Below are 24,131 nucleotides of genomic sequence, written 5' to 3'. Positions count from 1 at the left end.
GCTAACTTCTCCAGGCACAACACTGCTGTGAGCTGCTTCCCCCAAATCCTTGGTAAAAGGAATCCAGGCACAACCACTAACTAAAAGGAGAAACTCTGCTCCCAAACCCCTCACCTTTCTGACCCCCGAGACCCCCTTTCCTCCTGGCCCCCAGCGCTATCACTGAGCATAGTATTGGGGTCATATCCACTCCGGTGCTTTCCCTGACACTTACCTTCACGGAGCTTTCTCTCCTACGCCATCCAGAGCACAACCCCGCTGCCTGCCAGCTGCCCTGCACTCTCTGCTAAGGGCTAGGCACAGGGTGGTGAAGAGGAAAGAACACAGATGCTGCAGTTGGAACCCCAGCTGTGCCAACTTGGGCAATCAGAGTCCTTAACCCTTTGACAATCTGGTGTGTTCATCTGCAAACTGGTGTCAGCCAAACTCATCTTCTAAGAGTGTTGTGGCCCTCAAACAAAACTGTGTGTGAAGTGCCTGGCCTGCGCAGAAAGGGTATATTTTTATAGGCATTTCACCCACTGGGCTGGAGAGTGCATTGTCAGGCCTGAGACACACCGTTTGAGAAAGAAGCGACTTCAACCAGCAGTTCCTTTGGCACTTTGTTCTTAGTGGATTGGATTCCCTTTGGATTAAGGAAGAACAGATGTGTTCTCCCCTAAGAATCATGCTTCCATTCACACAGGTGCCGAGTCCATGGAGAACACCGATTATGTCATAAGAACCCAAAGCAGAGGTTAGGCCCACATGGATTCGGATTTGCAGGTTATCGGAGGCAAATCACTTCACTGGTCCGACCAGATTGTGGTGGTTTTCAAGCCTGGCTACATATTAGCATCACCTGGGAGCTTTCCAACCCATGGGTGTGCAAGCCCCACCCCAAACCAATCTCAGCGGAATCTCTGCTGGGTGGGGCCCGGGTATCAGTACTTTTAAGATGATTCTACTGGGAGAGGCACTGGACAGAGCTCTCCAACATCCCTCCACCTACCACAGTGTATATGGTTCAGAGTGTATACTTATTATATGTGCTAAATAAATGAATACAGATTCTGACTCACCTCTTTTGCTATTTCCACCTTCGCAGTGTCTGAGGTAAGAGAAGAAAGAATTGAACTCTAAGTAAGAATCCCAGAGCAGTGCTGACCGATAGAAATTCCTGCAATGATGGAAATGTTCTATAATCTATGCTGTCAACACAGTAGCCACAGCCGTGTGTGGCCCTTGAGTATTTGAAATGTGGCCAGTGTGAAATTTTCATTTTATTTCATGTTGATTCAAGTTAAGGAGCCACCTATGACTCTGGCTGCCCCGTTGGACAGTGCCGACACAGTGTCTGCCTTTTATAAACACATCTCTATCTGTGTGCCCCCATGTCCCCCTTTTACTAACTGTGCCCATTTGCATCTAAGAGAGCCCTTTGCCCCCACTGGAGGGTAGTCTTTGGAGGGCAGCTTATGAAGTTGCTTTGCCCTTCTCCAGCCAAAGGGTGGGCCCAGGACCCAAGCTAAGTCAACCAGACTCTCCTCCCTGGGAACTTGGTTCTAGCTTCTGTCTTGTAAGACTAGACAATGAGCTGGAGCAGATTAATACCAATGTTGATGCCCTGAGACTCTGTGTGAGTTCCCAGAACATTAGTCTCAGTCCAGAGTTGAAGATAACAACCATGACAGATGAGGAGCCAGGCATCATTAGCATCACCATCCCTGTCGTCGTCAAAGGCACTTGTACCCAGCAGCTCTGACGTGCTAGCCCCTGAACTAGGTGCTTAAGTTGCCTAGCTTCCTGTGCCTCATTTCTTCACCTGTAAGATGGGAATTAACTTCTCCTCATTTCTTCCAGGGTCCTTGTGAAGACAGGCAATGATCATAAGAGCTCTGAGCCAACAAGGAGTTACCCAAGTATCTGTTAAAGGTGTTGTTCTGGGTATAATGGTGGGAGAAACAGTACCTAGTATCTGGACTCAATTCACAAGCTGTGTGACACCAGGCAAGACACTAGTCTTCTCTGGGCTTTTGGCATAAATGAGATTGAGTTAGACACATCCTTTCCCAGTTTCACCTTGTCTGACACTTATCCATTCCCATCTCTATGAAGACAGCTTTCTAGCTTAGACCACGCTAGCCTTGTATGCAACTCATTTCCTCTTTCCCCAGCAAACCACCTGACCAGGGAGTTGCCTTGAGCAAGTACTCCCGTAGCTTCATGTACTAAGTCTCTGTCAAAGCACTTTATTGGAATCATGTTTAACCATCTCCTCCACTAGCAGACCATAAGCCCTAGTAGGTCAAAGACCATATCCCTCTTGTTCACCACTGTGTCCCCAGGGCTAGTACAGAGCCAGTGTCTGAAGAAGTTAAGACGTCAGTTCAAATGATTAGTTGTGTGATCTAGGGAACATCACTCTCTGAGACCCAGTTTCCCCATCTATACAATCAGCATGTTGCAGTCAGTGGTTCCTAGTGGTTTTTACACGCTTGGAGTCTTCTTGCCTCAATGAGCTTAAGAGGACACCCTGCCTTGCCTGGTTGGTGCGGCCCAGGGGTTGATGTGGACCTATGCTATGAACCAGGAGGTCACAGTTTGGTTCCTGGTCAGGGCACATGTCCAGGTTGTGGGCTAGACCCCCAGTAGGGGGCGTTCAGGAATTCTCTCTCATCATTGATGTTTCTATTTCTCTCTCCTTCTCCATTCCTCTCTAAAATCAATTTAAAAAAATTTTTTTTTAAAGAGGATCCCCCCCTTAACTAGGTTTCTTGAAGTCCTGTGACCCTTCACTGCTCACCCTTGATTTCTGACCCTGGAGGCAGCAAGAGGTTGCTTCTGGAGCTCCCTGGACCTATGAAGTTCGAACACCAGGAACAACTTTAAGAAACAGATGGGGAACCACCGAGGACTCAGATTCTCCAAGGCCTTGCCTGTCCCAGCCCAAGTGTGGAAACTTCTGCTTATCAGAGGAGGGGGTGGTGAGAAATGCCACCATCGCAGACGCAGATGGAGGAAGCCGAGGAGCCCAGAAGCCCCACGAGCCTGTGACACACATTTACTCCTGATGGGAGAGCAGGGAGGAGTTTGAAAGCAGTCTGGCTGCTTCAATTTAGTGAAGTGCCTGTGCCTTTTCTGAGTTACAGCTGTGAAGAAGGAGTGGGGGCATTGGGTCTCTGCATTCCTGAACCCAATCAACAAATGGGCGCTCCTTCACCTTCTTCTGGGTCCATCCCTAACCCTTCCCATGGGTTGCGGTCCCAGGACCCTAGGGCGCACCTCGCTTCCTGGAGGGTGGGAGGTGGGGGTTGGGGAGTACCCAGAGCCCTGTCCAGGGAGATGGGCTAAATGCGAACCTTCGGCACCACGTTCCGCAGGTGCAGGTCTTGGGGAGGAACAGTGATTTTAACCCTTTCGCTCCCCAAGAGTGACCCTCACCCCAGATATCCCCCACCTTTTAGGAACGCGCGCGCCAGTAGGGCTCCACGCTCGCCCAGTGTGACGACCTCGGCTGCCGGAGAAACTGAGGCCGCCAGAGGGAAGTGACCTGTTAGATGTCCCGCAGGAAAACAGACGCTGAGTCCGGTCTAGAACCCCGGTCTTCCAGGCCATGCTCTGGCTTCTACACCAACTGAGGGTCCCCGCGAGGTGCTCCCCTTAGGAAACTCCGGACCGCGGACCTTCCGAGCCCGGAGTCGCCCGGGAGTGTGCATAGTTTGGCATATTGTAAACTTCCTCCGCAGCTCCGCACCAGCTTCGCGGCGCCGGGAGAGAGCGGTCCGAGGGGAGCCAACGCTCACCCCCGTCCTAGAGGCAACTTGGAGCCGGAGGCACAGAACCCGCGGAACGCACTGGCCCTTTAAGGGGGGGACAGGGCGCATGCGCGGCGCGGGCCGGAGCCCAGCCGGGTGGGCGGTGGGAGGGTGGGGGATGAGGCGGGCGACAGCTGGGCCCCGGGGCGGTGGGGACCACAGCGGGCCCGGCTTTGCCTTGTTGCTGAGCCGCGACCTGTGCATGCACCCCGCGCTCTGCGGACTGCTCTCCGGGGACTAGCGCAGCTCGCCCTCGCCCAGGCTTGGTCACTCGCGTCCAGCTCCACTCGCCGGCCGGGGCTGCGCGAGCCTGCGGACCTGCCCTCCCCGCCCCGCTGATCCTTTCTCCACCTCCTTAGCCGGGGCCGCAGGAGCCCGAGCGAGCGAACCGCCCCGAAGCATCCTTGGCCCGCCCTGGCCGCGCCACCGCCCATGCTGCAGCCAGTCCGGGGCGGCGACCCAGCAGCCGGAGCCTGCAGCGCGGTGACTTCAGCTTGGCCCCTGCGCGCCGCACGGGGCAAAGCCGCGGAACCCCGGGCCCCGGAGAGGGACCCGCGCCCCGCGATGGCTGGGCTGGCGCCGCGCCGCGCAGGGGGCCGGCTTGCCGCCTGCTGAGACGTGCCCGGCTGCGGATCCGCGGAGCCTCGGCGTGCCCCGCCCCGCCCTTCCCCCTTCTGGGGGCTCCGCTGCAGCGTCCGGGGAGTGGGGGGACAGGGCAGAGACAAAGCCCACTTTGTGCGGGGAGTTGGCTGCGGGCGTGGAATGTGCGCGTCGGCGCGTGCCCCCTCCCCGCACCCCGCCAGCTGCGAGTCTTGGCTCCCGGACTGATCACGGTGAAGAAATCGCGCCCCCTCGCCGCCCCGGGTCGGGGGTTTGGGGGTCCGGGCTCGGAGCTGATGCGGCCTGAAGTCGCCTCGGTACCGCCCAGCCCAGGAGCGCGCGCAGGTGTGAGCGTGCGATATTCTGCGGAGGACTTTGTGCTCTCCAAAACTAGCACCTGGGGGGCCCAGTCAGCGTGGGCATCCGTGCCTTCACCGTCTCGGCGGCCGCAGGTCTGAGCTGTCGGGCCTCAGTTTCCCCTCGACTGTTCTCTCTGCAAGCCCAGACTGCTGCCAGTCATTGTTCTCGCTGTCAAATGGGGGTGCTTTCTGAAGGCTGCCAAGTTGGGGTGTTCCCTCTTTACCCCGTTTTTTCAAAGAGTACCAGGCCTCTAAGGATGACCCCGGACCACTAACCCTTCCGTCCCCCACTGCACGTTGAGGCACTGATTTTTTTTAATTTTCTTATTGAGTAGTATTTTATTGTACCGGAGCCACGCCCTGGTTTCTTAAAGGCGCCTGTACACTGTTTGGCCATGTGTTATCTCTGCAGCCGGTGTGTGGGAGGCCTCCTGTGAGCCACCAATTTTTCCCTGCCTTCCGAAACGTCCTTCCGGCCCCTGTCAAGGATTTGGGGATGCCAGGAGGGAAGAAGGTGATCGGGGGCGGTGCTGCCCCCGCCGCTGCCTCTGCTGCCTCCCCTGGGGCCAGGCGTTTAGAGACCAGCGAAGGGGCATCCGCCCAGAGAGACGATGAGCCAGAGGAGGAAGGGGAAGAGGACCTGCGAGATGGAGGTGTCCCCTTCTATGTCAACCGGGGCGGACTGCCTGTGGACGAGGCCACCTGGGAAAGGATGTGGAAGCACGTGGCCAAGATCCACCCCGATGGAGAAAAGGTGGCCCAGCGGATCCGTGGGGCCATGGACCTGCCCAAGGTGAGGGGTTTGTGTGTGTTGCGGGCAGGGTGGGGGTTCCGGGTTTTCATGACCTTGAGGTTGAGAGAGCAAAGCCACACTTTCCTTGGTGGGGTAGGGGGCTGTCATGGTAAGATTAAAAATACAGGCAGGTTGTGCCTTGCAGAAGAACTTTCTCCCGGCTGCACTTTCTCCCGGCTGCAGTTGAGGTGGTTCTGTGAGGCCCCACCCCATTTCCTGGAGGCCCTCCTCCGTCTTTTTTTAAATGCCCACGCTTTACGGGCAGGGCAGCAGATTAACAAGTACACTAATGTGGACTGACATCTTATTTGCTAAACCAAGAACTGTGGGCAGAGAGAGAATGAATGACTAAGGAGGATACAGGGTTTCACATATTGAAAAAACGTTTTCATGTGTTATCTCACTGAATCCCCAACAATCTTGTGAAGTAAGTGCAGATTGAGGCCCATTTTCCAGATGGGAAATGTGAAAACTCAAGTCGGCACTCAGGGCCCCATAGCCAGTAAGTGGTAGAACTGGGCCTTGGGGTTCCAGGTGATCTACTCTGCTGGACACTAGATGGGGACAGTTAGTCGTGTCCTGGCTGGTGTGGCTTGGTTGGATGTCATTCCATGCACCAATAGGTTGCCAGTTCGATTCCAAGTCAGGGCATATACTGGGGTTGTGGGCTTGATCCCTGGTGGGGGTTGTGAGGAGGCATCCGATTGATGTTTCACTCTCACATCAATGTTTTTCTCCCTCTCCTTCTTCTCTCTATACAAAGCAATTAAAAAAAAAAAGAACCAGCTGGAGTGGCTCAGTGGTTGAGTGTTGACCTATGAACCAGGAGGTCACAGTTCAATTCCCAGTCAGGGCACATGCCCAGTTGCTGGCTCAATCCCCAGTGGGGGCCAAGCAGGAGGCAGCCAATCAATGATTCTCTCTCATTATTGATGTTTATATCTCTCTCCCTCTCCCTTCCTCTCTGAAAGCAATAAAATATATATATATATATATATGTGTGTGTGTGTGTGTGTGTGTGTGTATATATATATATATATTTTTTTTTTTTTAAGAGGGCCTATGGAGAGGAGTAAAGTTAAATAAATTTTCTGTGCACGGCTGGAAGTCCTGCATGACGGCTGTCTTCAGTTGTGTCACCCACGAAGGCTGAGGCTGTGTCTCATTCCTCTTTGTCTCTCCAAGGTTTCCTGTGTGCCTGGCACAGACAGGCATTTATGTGTTTGCTCAGTGAAAGGGTGCTTGAGACTTTGCGTGCTGTACAGTGGAAACACATGCCTGATTTTCTCTCTAACATCTGTGGCCAAGTTAATTAAAGAATCAGAGGCTTGAAATCCCCAAAGAAAAGCTCTTGGGACAGAGGTCAGAACCCAGAGGTTAGCCCTGATGGTTCAGGTGAGAAGGAAGGGGCTGGGCAGAGTGGCAGTTCAAGTGGATTAGACAGAGACAAGTGTCCTGTTTTGTTTTTACCAAGTTACTGGTGGAGCCGTGAGGAATTGCCTTCTGGGAAAAGGGAATTCAGAGGTCGGAGTTTGAGCAACTGCCTGATGTTTCCTGGGTAAATAAAATGTGGGTTGATTTTGAAGGGCTACACAGTTGCCCTCTTACTAACTCAGAGTTTATTTAGCTAATCCACTATGGATAGACATTTTGTCCTATAAGTATTCTTAAAATGAACACTGGCAAACATTTTAAAATGTAAATTTGGGGGTCCATCTCTGGTTATCTCCTTGAGATAAATTCCTAGAAGAGAAAGTATTGCGTCAAACAATACGACCGTTGGGTCCAGATTGCTCACCTATCTATCTGACCTTAAGCAGGTCCCTTTACCCTATCTGAGGCACAGCTTTCTCATCTGTCACCTGGGGTTGATGGTGGTGAAGATTAAATGAGAGGCTGTATTAAAACATCTGCCAAACTGAAGCCTCAAACCAGTACTGGTTATTGGGTATTCATTTCCTTTTCCATGTCCTTCCTCACTCAGAACATATGAGCTAAACAGGACACTTGTCTCTGTCTAATCCACTTGAACTGCCACTCTGCCCAGCCCCTTCCTTCTCACCTGAACCATCAGGGCAAACCTCTGGGTTCTGACCTCTGTCCCAAGAGCTTCTCCCACATGAACAAGTTGGTGTTTAGCAGACAGCTCTCCAGCCATCTTGTTTATGTCTAAGCCATGTTATAGAAGAATGTGAATGGTTCTGGAGACTAAAAAAAGAAGAAGAAGAATCAATGAGTTTATCAGGGACTGGTCTATAATGTCATCCTCAACCTTCATGTATAGGAAAGATACCAATGAAGGACTGAAGTTGTCGGTGGGGGAGTGTGTGTCATGGCCAATAGGAGTATGGTAGTGTCACGGGAATTTTGTGAGAAGATTGGGAAAATCCAAAACTTCCCCTCCTCAAACCACAGGAAAAAGCGTTGCAGGTAGAAAACCCACCCAAGTCTGTGTGGGGTTCCTCCTTGGCCTTGGCCTTGGCCCAGAGTAGAAAGCAGCCCCGGAGTCTGGGAGGCATCAGTGGTTGGATCCCGCAGTGCCAGCAGCCGAGTGGACTGACCACTGGACTGGCCCCTCCTGACTGGTCATGTCCTTGGAGCTGGCATTCTCTGCAGAGGTCACACCATGGTGGGCCCAAGAGATGTTTTGTTGGGACAGCACAATGTTTTAGAAGACCCTTGAGCTAAAATTTAAAATTGGGAAATTTCACATGAAGATCCAGATTTCGGGCATCATTTCAGAAGAAGATCTGGGCACAGAGACTCTGCAGTCACAATGGCAGCGGCAGCTGGAGCTGAGGAGTGGTCCCCCTCCCTCCATTGGCCACAGTCTCTGCCACTCACTCCCAGCCTGCCTGCCCCATTTGTTACCCACGTGGTCCCTGCAGGTTGTTGAGTCTGGGATTCCTGCCATCCCTGCCGTGTAGTGTGACCAAGAGAGAGAGCTCTGCTCCCAGAGGCAGCACCAGGTTAAAATCCTGGCTCCCCCACGATGCCTTCTGTGAGGAAGGTCTGCAGGCTCCTTGTGCCTCCGTTTTCCCAGCTATAAAATGGGGACAATAGCAATATCCGTTTCCGAGGATGTCAGGAGGAACTGATGAAGTAAAAGCATGTGAAACAGGCGAACACCTCACTCATACCCAGCAAATGGAGCAAGGACTGAGGGTGCAGCCACCCTACAGGCGCTGCAGAGAAACATCCTTTACAAGGATGGTACCGGTATGTTAAAAGGCAGCCATCTCTAAAAGGATCCCAGGTCCAGGGACAGTTTGTGCTCCTTCATAAGACTCTCCCCTTGATGTTCTAGGCTGCCACTGCCTCTAAAAGCTCAGGGGCCACTCCTCCCCGAGCCAGCTGCTGGATGCCTGCTGATGTGGCTCTGGCCACGGGGCTCCTACAGAATACAAGTTTGGACGTCAAGCCAGCATGTGCTGACCAGTGGTTGGCACACACTGGAGTAACAGTGACAGTCAGCAGGAACTGAGCTTTGCTGCGTGCCTGAGCCTGTTCTAAGGCCTTGACATGGGCATCCTAATTTGGCGTCATGTTTCTATTATGGTGCCCATGGTTCTATAATGGTGCCCATGTTTCTATTATGGTGCCCATGTTTCTATTATGGTGCCCATGGTTCTATAATGGTGCCCATGTTTCTATTATGGTGCCCATGTTTCTATTATGGTGCCAATGGTTCTATTAATTATGGTGCCCATGTTTCTATTATGGTGCCAATGGTTCTATTAATTATGGTGCCCATGTTTCTATTATGGTGCCCATGGTTCTATAATGGTGCCCATGGTTCTATAATGGTGCCCATGTTTCTATTATGGTGCCCATGGTTCTATTATGGTGCCCATGGTTCTATTATGGTGCCAATGGTTCTATTAATTATGGTGCCCCTTTCACAAACGAGGCATCTGAGGCACAGACTCATTAGGGAGCTTGATGCCAGACAGCGAATGGCAGGGCTGGGATTAGACAGTGACAGTCTGGTTCTGGAACCACTCTGTCACCCTCTAGGCTTCTCCTGCTTCTGGCCCGCACACTCAGCTGTCCTCCCTCCCCGAGCCTCCCTATTGTGCTGGACTGAAATGGTCTTCACCAGGGGAGTGACTGAACAGAGCTCAGGACGTTAGGGGTTCCTACAGCAAGGCTAACCCTTGGCCTTGGTAGTGGAGGAGGAGTTGTCTGGAAAGCCAAGCTCACTCACCCCCACCGCACCCCGACCCTCAACAGTGAGAAGCATTTCCTGGCTCCTGATTTGGGAGGGGGGAGGGGTATGGGGCAGATCCAGGCTACCAGTCCCAAAGTGGGCCTGGTCGATTGGACGTACAGAAACGTGCTCACTTGTTTCTGAGCGGGTGAGTGTATGCTGGTGTGACCATTCGGAAGAAAGGTGTGGCGCTGTCTGCAGTGGTTGCCTGAGTCAGCCTGGGTCACGGAGCTGGCTGCAGCGAGCCTCAGTGGTGTGGCCTCCGAGGCCCTGCTGGGAGTCCAGGTCCTTTGCTCGTTCAGAGTCATTTCCTTCTCCCGGAGCAGCCAGTGCCTGGTGCTCTGTCTGGATGGCCCGGATGTCTTCCTGGGTGCTGCCAACCCTGGCCCAGGCCTGGGTGACCTTGGGCACAGGACCCTCGGACTGCAGCTCCCTCCTTGGTTGGAGTGTCTCAGGGGAGTGCACTTACAGTCTGCAGCCACAGTTCCTGGAAATCACGGGGTGCCCTCATTTGAGACATGTAGGTGGCCTCTCAGGGACCTTCCACCCGAGGAGGCTGGGTGCTGTGCTGTATAGTAAAGTGCAAAGTGATTCCTCTCCCACCTGCACCCTGTATCCTGACCCAGGGGAACATTGGCACAGGGGGTCAGGCAGGAAGAGGGAACCCCCCACTCCCCTGGCAACTGTAAGTGGTGGCGCAGGTTCAGGCAGCTGTGTGATATGAAAGGGGAAACAGCTTCTTCCAGACAGAGGTGTCAGCCTGGCGGCCGCCCAGCCTGGGAGGAAGGGCCCAGGAGCTGGGGAGAGGAAGTTCATGCAGGGCTGTCACCGCCGGCCTTCCCTCCTGCATCCGGGCCCTTTGGAGTGAGCGGGTGTCCACCACAGGCTGTCCTGGGACCCCTGGCCATCTGGGGTGCAGTGACCATTGTGTGTCACTTCCCTATTTAAAAGGCTGTGCCTGTGGGCTCAGCACCTCACTACAGGGAGAGCCTCCCCCACCCCAGCCCTGCTTCACCCCTCCCCTTCACACACCCCTGCCCGCCAGACTGACTCCCAACAGCCCAGCCCGCTGGCTCTCTGAAGAGAAGCTGGTGGGGACCTGGGCCATGAGGGCGGGGCCTCTCTATGTGAGGAAGCCGCAGGCCACCCCACAGCTGGCAGTAGCCAAGGGGGAGCCCAGAGGAGTGGGACTTGCTCCTAGAAACCTGGTTCTTCTGCCCAAATAAATCTCTTCTGAGGCCTCAGAGGACCCAGCAGGGGCTCCTCAGCCTCCTCAGCCTTGCTGACTTGTTGCAGCCAAACTGCCAGGATTTGGGCTCTGAGGACCCACACCCGCATGGTGGTCCCTTTCCCTCGAGACCGCCTGGTTGCTGAGGGGACGGCCTCAGGGATCTGCAGCTCTGGCCTAACTCCTCGCAGCCCCAGCCTTGCAGTATCCAGCCATGAGGAGGCGCCTGCCGATGCCCCCCTGTCTCTCCCCTTCTAGGCTGCGCACTGGAGAGTCCCTCCTGGTGGGAGGACTGCCTGGTGGCCTGGTCACCGTGCTGCTGCCAGGTTGGAGCCAGCAGGAGGGGAGGTTTTGAAGGGGAACCAGGGCTCCTGTGCCTCCATGAAACTCCTCCAAAGTGGCTAGACCGTGGCAACAAGAGTCACAGCAAGCCCTGTCGCCCCATGTCCCTCTGCCTGCCACCACGGACTCAGTCCAGTCCCGGAAGCAGCTGGAGGCCTGGTCAATGTGCCATGACAGGGGTGGGTAGCACCTTCTGCCGGTGCTTGTGGGTGTTCATCCCTCGCTGGAGGGCTCCCCCAGCCCAGGGCAGGCCCTGAGGGGATGGGACACCAAGTAAACCAGCTTTGATCCAGCACTTGAACCAGAACGAGCCCCATATCCAAATGAACTTCACCGCAATATTGACGTTCTTGTTATGCCTTAGAGTCGATGACTATTTAAAATCCAAAACAGTCGGTGAGTCAACCTGTGTTTTTCTAAAACTATTAAAGAAAACAAAATCGGAGCATCAATAGAAGCTCCACATGAGGAATGCTATTAAGTGCCGGGAGGGAGAGGAACGGCCACGGGGGAGGTCTGGCCGGAGCCTCCATAAAGGGTTGCCAAGGAGAGAGGCTCAGGGTAGGATGGAAGCAGGGAGGCCCCCCTCGGCATTGGCTTCTGTGGGGGACAGTCTGGGTTTCCGGGGGCTGGAAGCTTTGGGGAGCCTTCCTCTGTGACCAGGGCTCTTTCTCTGTCCCCAGATTCCCATACCGACTGTGCCTACGTTCCCGCCCTCCACGCCAGTCCCTGAGCGCCTGGAAGCCGTGCAGCGCTACATCAGGGAGCTGCAGTATCCTCCCAGTGCAGGGGCGACCGCCGTCCTGCTGGCCTGCTGGTCCAGAGGCTGAGCGGGGCTTGTTTGCAGACTGGGCTGGAGAGGTATCCGCAGGGCAGCGTCAGCCGTAGCCCAGGCCGCAGCTCACAGGGCATCTCAAGCCCCTGCAGTTGGACAAGCCCAGCCCGTGCAAGCAAGCCCAGGGACTGTGATGAGTCCCAGACCCACTCTGGCCACCCTCTTCCTTCTCCGTGTGATGGGGCAAATGTCTCCTGCACTACCTGCTGGCCGTGGCCCCATCTAGGTCCACTAGCCCAGACCTCCTCTGCTGTCCATCCAGCCCAGCAGAAGGAGGGAGGGGCACTTTAAAAACTAGTAGTTTTAAAGGCAGTGGGATCAGGGGTGGACGGACAGGTAGAAGAGGAACAGGATTTTATGCTCCAGGAGGTGACATCCACATCTTGGCATGTTCTCCCAGTTCTTTGCCTCTTTCTTCCCTGGCAGGGGGCCAGTTGCCCAGCAATGAAGAGCTGGACCCCGAGCCCAGACCCCACGGGTTCCCTGCTCTGGGCCCCTCTTGCTCTCTGCCCTGTATGCCCTGGATTCTCTCCCCCAGCGCCTCTGGCAGCAGAGAAGGAAGAAATGGAAGGGCCGGGCCCTAAGCAGGAGAAAGCCAGGCTGGTTACTGAGAATCGGATCCAGCTCTTCCTTTGTCAGTGGGGCAATTCGGGCCTTGAAACAGGAGGATGGCCCAGGAGCAGCAACCAGCAATGTAGCCACGCTGGACCGCCCCCTCCCCCCCCCCACGCCCCCCCCCCCCCCCCACACACACACACACACAAGCCTTTTCCTGTAGGTTCATGCTGCTCCCTGGCTGTCTAAGCCCAGCCACTTTCCCAGCCCTGGCTGGCCTGGCTGCCTGCTCCACGGCTCCCTTCCCAGGAGGAGAGGCCACGGGAGAGCAAGGTGGAAACCACAGAGGAGAGAGGACAGAGAGGGGCCGTGTGGGGAAGGAGGGGCACATGTGCTGTGCCCTTCTCTCCCCTCCAGATGATCAGCGCCCGTCCGCCCCCCTCCCCGCCCCCCCCCCCCCAGGTTCCTCTCAAGAAATACTTTATGGGGTCCTGACCCAGCCTGCACCCCTGAAAGTGCTGGGCCCCAGGGTCTGACGGATGGGTGGGGAGGTGGGACATGCTTCTGCCAGACCAAGCTGGGAAGCCTTAACCAGCGCCGCAGGTACAATCACACAGGGACCCAGTTCTTTGAAATCAAGAAGAGCAGACCCCTCACAGGGTAAGTGTGGGCGCGAGCTGTCCCTCCGCACCACAGCGGACAGTGCTCCTCGGCGGGTTGGAGCACCTCGGGGCCTTGGGTGGAAGCTTGTGAGGCAGGCAGGGCCTCTCCCAGGGAGCAGGCCACGGGGGTGTGTCCCCCTGCACCGCCCCATCTCCTTCACCGCACACCGCAAGGGTCCCAGGATGCCACAAAGAGGAACTGGGGCCGAGATGAACACCGGGCTCCCATGCTGAGCTGGGGGGGATGGGCAGCCCCCCTGCTTGCCTTGGGAATGACAGAGGGTGGCCGCAGGTAGAAGCCTGTGTATAAGCCTTATTGTTTTCTTTTTAATGAGGTGAGCCTAGCAGGAGAGAGCTCCCCCTATTGCAGGGAACCTGTGGTCACCCCATTTGCCTCATTGGACTCTTCTGGTCATTTAGTACAAGGCCCCGTGTCTGAGCCACAGGGCCCCCTCCTCATCTCTCACTTCCTAACTCACCACCCAGCGTGCAGACCCCTGGCTGGCTTGGCCCTGTGGAAGCCCCAGGACAGAGGAGAGAGGAGTGAGTGCCACTTCCTCACTGGGCCTGGGGGGCCTGGGAGCTCCACCCAAAGCTGTCCATGGACTTAAAACCCTGTGTTTTAAAAATTAATGTGGATTTTACATCTTGTTCCACCCATAGCCTGTCCAGGTTCGCTTTCCAGTGAAGAATGCTTTAAGTGGCTTATTAGCTAAATTCCTTAATGACCCCCAGTGGAATCCAGCCTCCTTCACCCTAAAAGCTTTGCTCTTGTCCTGTGACTGCGGAGTGACGGGCCTAGCTCCAGCCTCAGTGGGTGGAAGAGTCCAGCACCGTCCTGGGCGGAAAAGCCAGCGGCCAGGCTGCATTCTTAGACCTGGAGGCAGCATTCAGGACGGAAGGAGGAGCCAGGCCTCAGGAACAGGCTGTCTTAAATGGCCTGAATTCCAAGTTCAGGACAGGCTGGGGAGTCACCAGGCTACCCGCCTGAGATGCATGTCCAGGACCCGGGCAGCTGGCCAGCCGTGGGGGAGCAGTTGCAATCAATTACAAGCTCTTTGGAGACACCAGGGTTGGGTCAGGAGCGTCCACTGTGCTCCAGAAGGGACAGGATCAATGCCAAGGTTCCCAGCATCCATGGCACGCTTTCCCACTGGCCCCAAACCCCACTGCAGAAGGCCTCCCCCACCTCCCACCCCCACCTTCCAGTGGCTGTCAAAGAGTGCCTATGACTGCGTGCTCCATTCATGTTCCCGCCCCCAGAGGTCAGGAGCCTGGGGTGGGAGGAGGAAGTGAAAGGAGGGAAGGGAAGGGACCTCCTTCCTTATCTTAGTTGGCTGCCTCTTCTTATACCCTCTCTGGCTCAGGGTGGACCTGGGGGAGGGAAGGGAGGTGCTTGGGCCTGAGCTGAGGCACCTTGGATGGGAGAAGGTCTCTGTTCTAGCACTTCTGGTCCCCTGCCCGCTCCTGACATGCCCCCATGGGAAGGACTAGAGGCTCTGTCCTCATGGCTCTGCCTCCCTGCCCCCAGGCTGATGGACCTGGCCAAGGAAATGACCAAAGAGGCTCTGCCAATCAAATGCCTGGAAGCCGTGATCCTGGGAATGTATCCTTCCTCAGCCCTGGGAGGGGGTGGGCACACTCTGGAAGGGGAGGGCTGCATGGGCTCCAGGCCCTCCCAGCTCGCTCGCCCAGCACTCATGAACTTGACTCCAAAGTGAAGAGGCTTGAGGGGTCTCGGTCCCCCATGCCTCAGCGGCTCACTTCCCAGGCTTCCTGGGAAGCTCTCTTTAGAGTCACGTGGGTACTGTGACCCTGTCCTCTGACCCCTAGATCAGGGCACATTGTCTCGCAGAGGCTACTGTGCCATTTCCAAGGACCAAACAGCCTGGGAAAGCAGGCTGAATGCCAGCATGTTGGCATTTCCAGGGCATGGTGATTTGTGAGGTTGATGGGTGGGATCTTTGGAACGGAACTTCCTGCCTTTATAAAGGAAAGCAAATAGGGGTTCTCAGTCATTCCTCCCAAAGGCCAGAGCTGGGACCTATGGCTGGGCCCCACGGTGGGCAGATAAGCCTCCAGTTAGGGCAGGGTGGGGAGGCAGGTGCATATGGCCAGTTCTCTGACCTGATTGGTTCATGCAGGAGCCTTGCCCTTTTTTGTCGTTTTCTTTTATTATAGAAAAATTTAAGCTGGTGTGAACATAGAACAATATGATAAATCCCATGTGCCCAGACTCATTAGAGAGCCCTGAGGTTTGGAGTGAAGGACTCGCTATTAGCTGTTATTCTGTGAACGGTGCTTGACATCATAGCAGCAGCCACTAGTCACTGAGAGCCCTGCCCCTTAGAGATTCAGTTTAGTGAGCACCTACTGTATGCCAGGCGCAAGGCTGGACAACAGGATATGGAGGTGAGCAAGGCATGGTGTCAGGAAGGGGCGGGGGGAGGCTCACCCAGACCGCCCCTGGGGTGAGGGGCGTGCAGCCCCAGTCCTGCACCCACGTGTTGGCCCTGTGCCTCACCCGGCCGGTTCCTTAGCTGAGCTGACATGGCCAGTTACCTCACCAACAGCATGCCCACCCTGGAACGCTTCCCCATCAGCTTCAAGAGCTACTTCTCAGGGAACTACTTCCGCCACATTGTGCTGGGGGTGAACTTCGGGGGCCGCTACGGGGCCCTGGGCATGAGCCGGCGCGAGGACCTGATGTACAAGCCCCCCTCCTTCCGCACGCTCAGCGACCTCGTGCTGGACTACGAGGCCGCCTACGGCCGCTGCTGGCACGTGCTGAAGAAGGTGAAGCTGGGCCAGTGCGTGTCCCACGACCCGCACAGCGTGGAGCAGATCGAGTGGAAGCACTCGGTGCTGGACGTGGACAGGCTGGGCCGCGAGGACTTGCGCAAGGAGCTGGAGCGGCACGCCCGCGACATGCGGCTCAAGGTCAGTGTGGCCCCGCCCTGCCCGCGCACAAAAGGCCCTCTTCCCCAGGGTGGAGATACAGGGGCCGCAGCTGCCTAGAGGGACACTCCTCCAGGGAATGCCATCACCCCTCACCCACCCCACTGCCACCCCAGCGGAGGTGGGAGGAGCTGGTGGGTGGGAAGTTTCAACAGTGTCTTCGCTCAGCTCAGAGGTCACTGTTGTTTGAGACAGTCCCTCAGGCGGGCAGGCCGGGGAAGGCTCCAGGAGGAGGCGGCAGTGAGCTGGCTTTGGGGAGAGGCAGGCCTTGACACTTGGCGGGTGTGGGTTGCACTCCAGAAGGAAGATAAAGACCTCTGAGTAAAGATCCACTGGTGCGAAGTCAGGGCCTGTCTGGAGGGACTGGTGGGTTGGGTACAAGTGGCCTCCATCACCCCTGTGCATCCTTTTTTTTTTTTCCCTACATTTTAAAAAATATATTTTTTTATTGATTTCAGAGAGGAATGGAGAGGGACAGAAGTATCAATGATGAGAATCATTGATTAGCTGCCTCCTGCATGCTCCCTACTGGGGATTGAGCCCTCAACCCGGGCATGTGCCCTGACCAGGAATCAAACCATGACCTCCTGGTTCATAGGTTGACACTCAACCACCGAGCCATCCTGATTCTTGACCCCTCTCACACACCCGCCCTCCAGAAAAGGACTAGGAGGAAGTCAGAAAAAGAAGGAAGTCAGACCATGGGAAGATAATGAGATAGTAGTTCCTCCTGCTCTCCCCTCAGTGAGCAGGAGTGGGAGGGGCTGCTGCCCCCTGAGCAGAGGGGCTGAGCTGCTGCGGAGTTTGCCCCCCGAGCTTGACAGTGGACAGAATCGTGGCCTCTCCCTCAGTCCCCCTGGACTGAGGGTGCCTCCCCTGGGGCCTGCCAGGCCCTTCCTGGGGTTCAGCCCCTCCCCATTGCTCAGTCACTGCTGTGCTGTGATCTGCCCCTCCCGGCAGCCTGGTGCCAAAACCATGACCTCAGTATTTTCATATCCACGGATGCTCCCCACAGCCTGCCCTGTCAGCCCAAGGCCATGACCTTATGGGTGACAGACCTTCCCCCAGGGCAGGACCAGGCCCGCAGCCAGCCTGCGGCTTCCGCTGCCTGGGCTGCCTCCCTCTGTAGCGCTGGTTGCCCAGCTCCCTGGCTCCTGCTGCTGGAGTTCTTCACACCTTCAAGGGAGCAGTAGGATCCCAGCCCAAAGCTCAGACATGGGCTGCTTCCCCAGCTGGCACGTCTGCCTGGCATGGGTAAATGGCCCTTTTCTCGGGGGTCTCTTACCACGAAAGCTCAGTGACATTCCCCCACATCCACACTATCTTAGGGGTAACTGGGATTGAGCAGCCTGCTGAGGACCCCCTGCCCTGGCAGCTTTAGTGCCCAGAGAACAGGTTTGGGGAGACTGGGCAGAGTGGTGGCTTGAGCTTCCAGGGTCCACCCAGTGCAGCCTCGGGGCATGTGGCTCCACAGAGCAGGCCAGGCCAGGCTCTGCAGCAGCCCTGGAACAAGTGTTGCTTCCTCCCCACCAAGATTGGCAAAGGGACCGGCCCTCCCTCCCCGACCAAGGACCGGAAGAAGGATGTGTCGTCCCCACAGCGGGGCCAGTCCAGCCCCCTCCGCAGGAACAGCCGCAGCGAAAGGCGGTGAGTGATGGGGGCCGGAAAAAGGCTCTCTCCTTTCCTTTCATCTTCTGGATCCCACTTCTTTTCACCCCACTTTTCTCATTCCCACTGTTCTCTTTCGCCCCCGCCGAAGAGAGAGGATTTGAGGTGGTGGGTGTGTGTGTTTATGTGTTGACACCTCCCAGCAGCGATGCAGTCCCATTTCCCCAGAGAAAGCAGCACTCACTGGCCCACTGGTCACCCTGGCCCCTGGCGAGAGGCCTGAGGCCAGCGTCTGTGGGAGGGAGAAGAGGAGGGATGGGCCCTGCCAGACAGAGGTTCTCCCAGAATATTGCTGGGAAAGGTGTGAACACCAGACAGCAGCGGCTTTGGACATAACCTTTGTCCCTGCGAGTCTGTGGTTTTTACCTCTCTCTAGATGGCAGAAATGTCCCAGTAAAATGCCAGGCCACCACCTCTGATTTGTCTCCTACCTGTCAGACTGGTTCTTGCTTTCAATACCCTTGTCAGTCAGGAGCCACCTGTCTGGTAGGATTTAGGGGCACCAAGCAGGCTTCTGATATCCAGCATCTTTCACTTCCATCTAAAGAACTGGGTTTACACATGAAGCTCTTACAGCCAACTGTGGCCGGATTAGCTGACCTCCAGCAAAGGCCAGCAGCGTGTAAGGGATCTCAGGGACCACACTCTGGACAGCACTGGCCGCCCGGGATTCCAGAAGCAACTCCCACGTGGACTCTGCTGCTGCATTTGGGCACCGTGAAGAATGGAGCAGGGAGGTCCCAGGGACAGCCTCCACTTGCTCCCCACTCCCCCACATCCCTGATGGACCACTCACCCTTCTCCTTCCTCTGCTCTCTCCTCCCTGCAGGCCTTCGGGTGAGAAGAAGCCTTCCGAGCCCAAAGCCATGCCAGACCTCAATGGGTACCAGATCCGGGTGTGAAGCGGGTGTCAGCACCCGGCCTTGCGCACTCCGGGGGGCCAGGATCGCCTGCTGGAACCAGCCTGGCTCCTGGGGAAGGCAGGGCTGGTGATGGGGCAGGTGAGCAGCGGCAGGATGAGTGTGTTCCAGCTCAGCCACCCAGGCTGCTGCCCCTCGCACGGGGCCAAGCTCCTAACTTTGGGCGAGAGGCAGTGTTCTACTTGGAGTTTTTAACTTGACAACTACAGTTTACGGTATTTGGGGAAAACGAAAAATGTGATGGACCTGCCACTGGCTGGCAGGCCTGTGCTTGGGAGAACTAACCGCCATGCGGCTGAGTGAGGGGGGGTGGGGGTGCTGGCTCTGCTGGTTCCCCTGCCCCTGGCGACTCTGGGAGGTGGGTCCATCCCACGTATGGGAAATCTCCCAGCCCACAAGGCCTGTGGCAGGACGGCAGAGGGTGGAGGTGTTTCTCCACGCCCGCCTGCCCTGGCAGCATCTTGACACAGGGAAAAGGAAGCAGGGTAGGAAGCATCCTGGGAGAGGTCTGTGGCCCATCTCAGGAGCTTGACACAGGTGACATCTCCCCAAGGGCGCGAGTCCACGGCCCAGGAGAGCCTTCGTGACCTTGCAGCCCCATAGACAGATGGTGCTCTGAGGACTGACACTGACCACTGGCACGCCCCCTGCTGGGGGGCTGAGGGAGAGCCCAGGAGAGAACCACGGGGGCCGGGGGAAGAGTTCCCCAGCCCCTACCCACTCTTGCTCAGCACAGATCTGCCTCTTGCTGAAGCTGGGCTCCCTGCAGAGGGCTGGGCTGTGCCAGGGCCCAGATTTGCACTGGGTTCAGCATGATTGTGGGGACTGAACAGAGCTGGCGGGCCCAGGAGCTGTGGCTGGGGACAGGGTGGTACACTCAGGCCTGGGTCTGTCCCCTTCCCTCCCCTCTTCCATTACCTCAGCCCTTGCTGGGGAAATGAAGACCTGGTCAGAATGCTTGTGCCCAGGTCCACCTCCCCTCATCTAGCAGCCTGTTTAGGGTGGGGGGGGGGGGGGGGCGGGTCCCAGTGATGATCAGGCCTGTTGTCAGGGAAGAACCTGAACAGCTGGAGTTTGCACAGCCCTCCCATCTGGCATGAGAGAACTGGCAGGCAGGTGAGAGGTAGTAGAAAGAGGTTGGTAGGGTTGGGGGAAGGTTCTAGAGTTTTAAGCAACCAGGAGGTGGAGGGCAAGGGTGCATTGTGGCCCCTGAGGAGGGGCAGAGTCAGAACGGGGGGGTGTAAGTGAGAAAAGGATTTGGGGGAGAATTTAGAGTCAGGCTGCCTTAGGGAGCACTGAGTTCCCTATTGCTAGAGGGATTTAGGCAATGACTAGATGGCTACCTGTCTGAAAGCGGTTGAGAGGATTCAGGATATGGAAGGGTAGCTGGATGGGAGGACCATTAAGGTTACTTTTAACTGAGAGGCTCTGATTCAGCCAGGGGCAGCTGTCATAAGGCTGCAGAGGAGCTGGGAGCCTGGAAAAGGGAGGACCAGAACTAGAGTTGTAAACTCAGACAACCTCACAGGGCCAGGCAGGTGATGAAAAGGAGGACTGCAGGGCTGGGTGGGGACTGTGGCAAACTAAAGGGGCATAAGCCCCATTAAAGCAGCCACTGCTGCTCAGTTGTTCTCAGAGTGCAGGCCCTGCATTGCCAGATTTTCTGAGATTTTCAGAGGCCAGAACTCTGAATTTTTATGTGAAATATTCTGATTGTTAAATGTTGGCAAACAGTTCGGGGAATTTTAAAAGCCAACATGAAGGAGAATGCCTAGTTGTAATCTCTGAAGTGGAGAGCTTGTGCTGGGAAGGAGTGCATGGATGTGCTTTGAGGAGGGAAATGTGAAAGTCCTAGGCTCCCCAGGGCTGGCCAGGCCAGGGCAGGGGCCTCGCTGCTGAGGCTCCGGAGTGGGCAGTGTCCCATGTTCCTCACTCTCCCTGCAGACCAGACACTCACCAGAGACTCCATGGCTGCTGTGTCACCAGAGGGGGTGGAGGGGAGTAGCGGGAGTGCAGTTCTCAACCTGCTCCGGAAGCAAAGAAAGAAGGAGGGAGGGAGACGGGTCTTCTTTGCTAATAGGAGCGTCCATCAGGAGTGGCACCAGGGGCTGGCAGCTCTTCGAACCAGCAGCTCTTAGCCCAGAGCCAGGCCCAGCAGGGAGGCCAGCTGGTCAGTCCCTGGGGTTCCTTGTGGATCACTGGTCCCTGGCGAGGTACTTAACCTGCCCCCTGCCCCCTGGTTACACCTCAGCCAGAGCAAGTCGAGGGCCACTGTGACCCCTGGCTCACCATCCCATCCCAGCTCTCAGGGAGTGGGGTGGTGGTCCTAATGTCGCCATGTTCACCTGAGACGGAGATGGCTCACTTGGGAGGCATGAGGCTGAAAACGAGGCCATTTCCGGGTCTGGGTGTGAGTGCCTCGTGCAGGCCGCTCAGCAGAGAAGTGGCCCCACCTGCCCCAGTGGACCACAGGGACACACGAGAGGGAGCTGGGAGCTGGAAGCTTGGGTCAGGAAAACAGGGAAGCTGCTTCCAGCACAGAAGCCTAGAAGGATGCTCCAACCCACAGGTTCCACTACAGAGCCCTCTGGGAAGAAGGAAGCAGAATGAAGTCCCTACCCCAACTGCTGTCTGATCATTCTAGCTGACAATCCCCAGCACGCCCCCTTCTGGCTGAGACCTGGGGCCTGTGGAGACCACCAGGGATACAGGGGATGTGGATACAGTGGTGCTTTTAATTTATTTTTAACTTTCTCATATGTAGCAACCCCTCCTCCCCTCCGGGCGTGTTTACACAGGCTCTGCTTCCTGGGGCTGGCCTGGCTGCAGTTTCTGGGGAGGCAGAGGCAGGGACTTTGAGGCCTTAGTCACCATCCTCAGTATCACCTCATCTCACTTCCTGTGAGGACCAGCAGCCTGGCTCCCCCTGACTCAGGACTGCCTTCCAGCTCTCAGAGTGGGCTCCTCTGCCCCTGAGGTGTGGGCTGCTGGCTGAGGGGTCAAGGTGAGGTCAGAAAGAGCTGCTGGATGAAGGTGGGTCAGGTGGGGTGGGGGGGTGATTGCTCCCCAGGCCTGGCTCCTTGTGCTTGGTGCCAGGAAACTGGGTTTAGAGAGCCTGCCCACCCCCCTAACTGCCAGTCCTCTCCCTCCCATGGCCTCAACACATAGTCACCCTCACCCATCACACCAGCCACCCCATCCTTCCCAGGCCTGGCTAAGTGGGGAGCGCAGTAGCCCCAGCCCCGGGACAGTGGTGAAGCCTAGGGCCAGGGGGCTGAGGAGCAGAGCCCAGAGGAGCCGTGTCTGCTTTTGACCCTGTCATCTCACACCCCACCCCTCCCAGCTGGGACTGATTTCCTGGCTCGGGGATGGGTCTGATCCAGGTCAGTAGCCTTCCCAGAGGCCTGTGTGCTCCTGGGCCTCTTGTCTGGGTGGTTTTCTGGCTTAGCCACAGAGCATCCCCGGCCCACCCTCTGGCCCCAGAGCGCAGGGAGGTGGGAGCTGGGCCGGCCTATAGATTGTGTGGTCAGCTCCGTGGTGGTCACAGCCCCACTTCCCTTGCTCCCAGTGAGAAACAGGGAGGTCCTCGAGGAGTATGGGGAGGAATGTGGGCCTGGAGCGGGAAGGGCTGCCCAGGCCGGCCGGGCCGCCATGGTGCTAGCTGCAGGCCCGTCAGTATTGACCTTCTCACCCATCTTGGTGCTCCAGTGCCCCGGTTGCACTCTTCCATCAGATCTGACGAGAGGAAACCGGGTGTGCGTGGCCCAGGCCCGGAGATGGCGGCCGACCTTTTCCCTTGAGTTTGTGTTGCACTGCGTGTTGTACTAGTTTTGTCCTTCCTCTTCTCATATCAGTATTGCGCCTACCCGTCCACTTTTACGCTTTGTCTCATTCCTGTTCTCACCCTCCCACTGAATGAATAAAGTCTCCCCAGCTCTGGCTGCATGGGCTGGGCGGGAACCGGGACCTGCAAGCCTTGTCTCCTTTCCTCTGGGAGCCGGGGCTGGAGCCCACCCGCCACCACTGTCGGCCTCGGCGTCTCTGGGAAGAACCTGAACAGAGGTGAGGGGAGCCCCACAGCCCCTGCAGCCAGGATGAAACTTCAGGGTTCCTAGTCTGCCCCCTCAGCCTGCTGAAGCCTCAGAGCTCTTGTCAATCCTAACTGGGGAGACCTTTCCTGCTGGCTGTAAGTGAACCCCTTGTCCTTGGCACAGCCAGCCTGGCCCCCGCAGGGAGAATACGCTCCATTCGAGCCCTGCTCTTCCTCTCCTCATCCCCAGCAGTCAGTCCCTCCAGAACAGAGGAAGGGTGAATGTCCTCCTGGGAGATGAGGTTATTTCAGGAAACTATAGCAACAGGGGCCTGAAGTCCTTCTCATCACAGTTACCAGTGCAGAATCTATGGCAGTTAAAGCCACAGCTTTGGAACACACGCCTGGGTCCATCCGTCACCCATGCCGCTGCATCATCCCTCGGCTCTGGGCCTCTTCCCACGCTTTAAGATAAGCCCAAACAGTCGCAAGCAACTTGCACAGAAATATCTTTCAGACCCGGAAGCATTTTTACTGTTAACCCTTCCTGCTCTCCTTTCATTCAGCTTGAGAGTAAAACCTAGACTTATAAGAGGTGGAATGCTTCCTACTTCTGATCCCAACCAATCCCCACAAAGTCCCACAGCAAGCTCCCTCCCTTGCTGGTGAGGCATGGCAGCTGGGAAGAGGAGAGGCCGTCCATTAGAACCCACAAATGTCTCAGACACCACAGCATTAAATAGGCGCAGTTTTGTTACTTACAGGCTCAGATAAATCAGGTTAATACCAAAAAGCACCTTTCAATAAAGGTAACAGAACTTGGGACTAACTAGGACCATACACCGTTACCCAAAGGCAATGTCATTTACACATTCAATCCAGCTAAAATACCTTTGAGTAAGGGCCTTGTGGGTGGGCTTCAGCGAGATGGACTCACAGTGGGCCCTGGGCTGCTCTCTTGCAAACCAAAGCTGGGTAGGGGCTGGGACGAGCATGTTGAGTCGAGGCTCGTGCTGGACAGGCTTCTTAGAGCTGCTGCAGAGGTAAATGCTGTGGCTCCAGGAGGGTCAGAACCCAGCTTGCCGGGGGCTCCGCATGGCCTGCCACCCTGCTGCTGTCAGGCTCCCAGCAGGTGCCTGCCGACTTTCGGCACATGATTTGGGGTGGGCCTTTG

The 24,131-nt window shown here is 56.4% G+C and overlaps 1 protein-coding gene across 1 annotated transcript; it reads left to right on the top strand.

Moving 5' to 3' along the window:
• The first annotated feature begins 4,434 nt into the window (after nucleotides 1-4,434).
• On the top strand, nucleotides 4,435-19,939 carry VASH1 (vasohibin 1). Its single transcript, XM_070416181.1, has 7 exons — nucleotides 4,435-5,549; nucleotides 12,013-12,101; nucleotides 13,323-13,379; nucleotides 14,913-14,987; nucleotides 15,940-16,321; nucleotides 17,874-17,986; nucleotides 18,837-19,939. The coding sequence occupies exons 1-7, from the start codon at nucleotides 5,253-5,255 to the stop codon at nucleotides 18,907-18,909; spliced, it is 1,086 nt and encodes a 361-aa protein (XP_070272282.1). The 5' UTR covers nucleotides 4,435-5,252; the 3' UTR covers nucleotides 18,910-19,939.
• The last annotated feature ends 4,192 nt before the right edge of the window (nucleotides 19,940-24,131 follow it).

The sequence above is a fragment of the Myotis yumanensis genome, unplaced genomic scaffold (assembly GCF_028538775.1).
Source record: "Myotis yumanensis isolate MYYU_CA2020_CCGP unplaced genomic scaffold, mMyoYum1.0.hap1 SCAF_1, whole genome shotgun sequence".
Lineage (NCBI taxonomy): Eukaryota > Metazoa > Chordata > Mammalia > Chiroptera > Vespertilionidae > Myotis > Myotis yumanensis.
Note: the sequence above shows the minus strand (reverse complement) of the source record. Positions and strands in the feature narration are given on the sequence as shown.

Excerpts from the sequence above, each read along its gene's own strand:
- VASH1 (XM_070416181.1), top strand. The coding sequence starts at position 5,253 with ATGCCAGGAGGGAAGAAGGTGATCGGGGGCGGTGCTGCCCCCGCCGCT. Across the intron at positions 12,102-13,322 it reads CGCTACATCAGGGAGCTGCA|GTACAATCACACAGGGACCC; the intron begins GTATCCTCCCAG and ends CCAGCGCCGCAG. Across the intron at positions 16,322-17,873 it reads CCCGCGACATGCGGCTCAAG|ATTGGCAAAGGGACCGGCCC; the intron begins GTCAGTGTGGCC and ends CTCCCCACCAAG.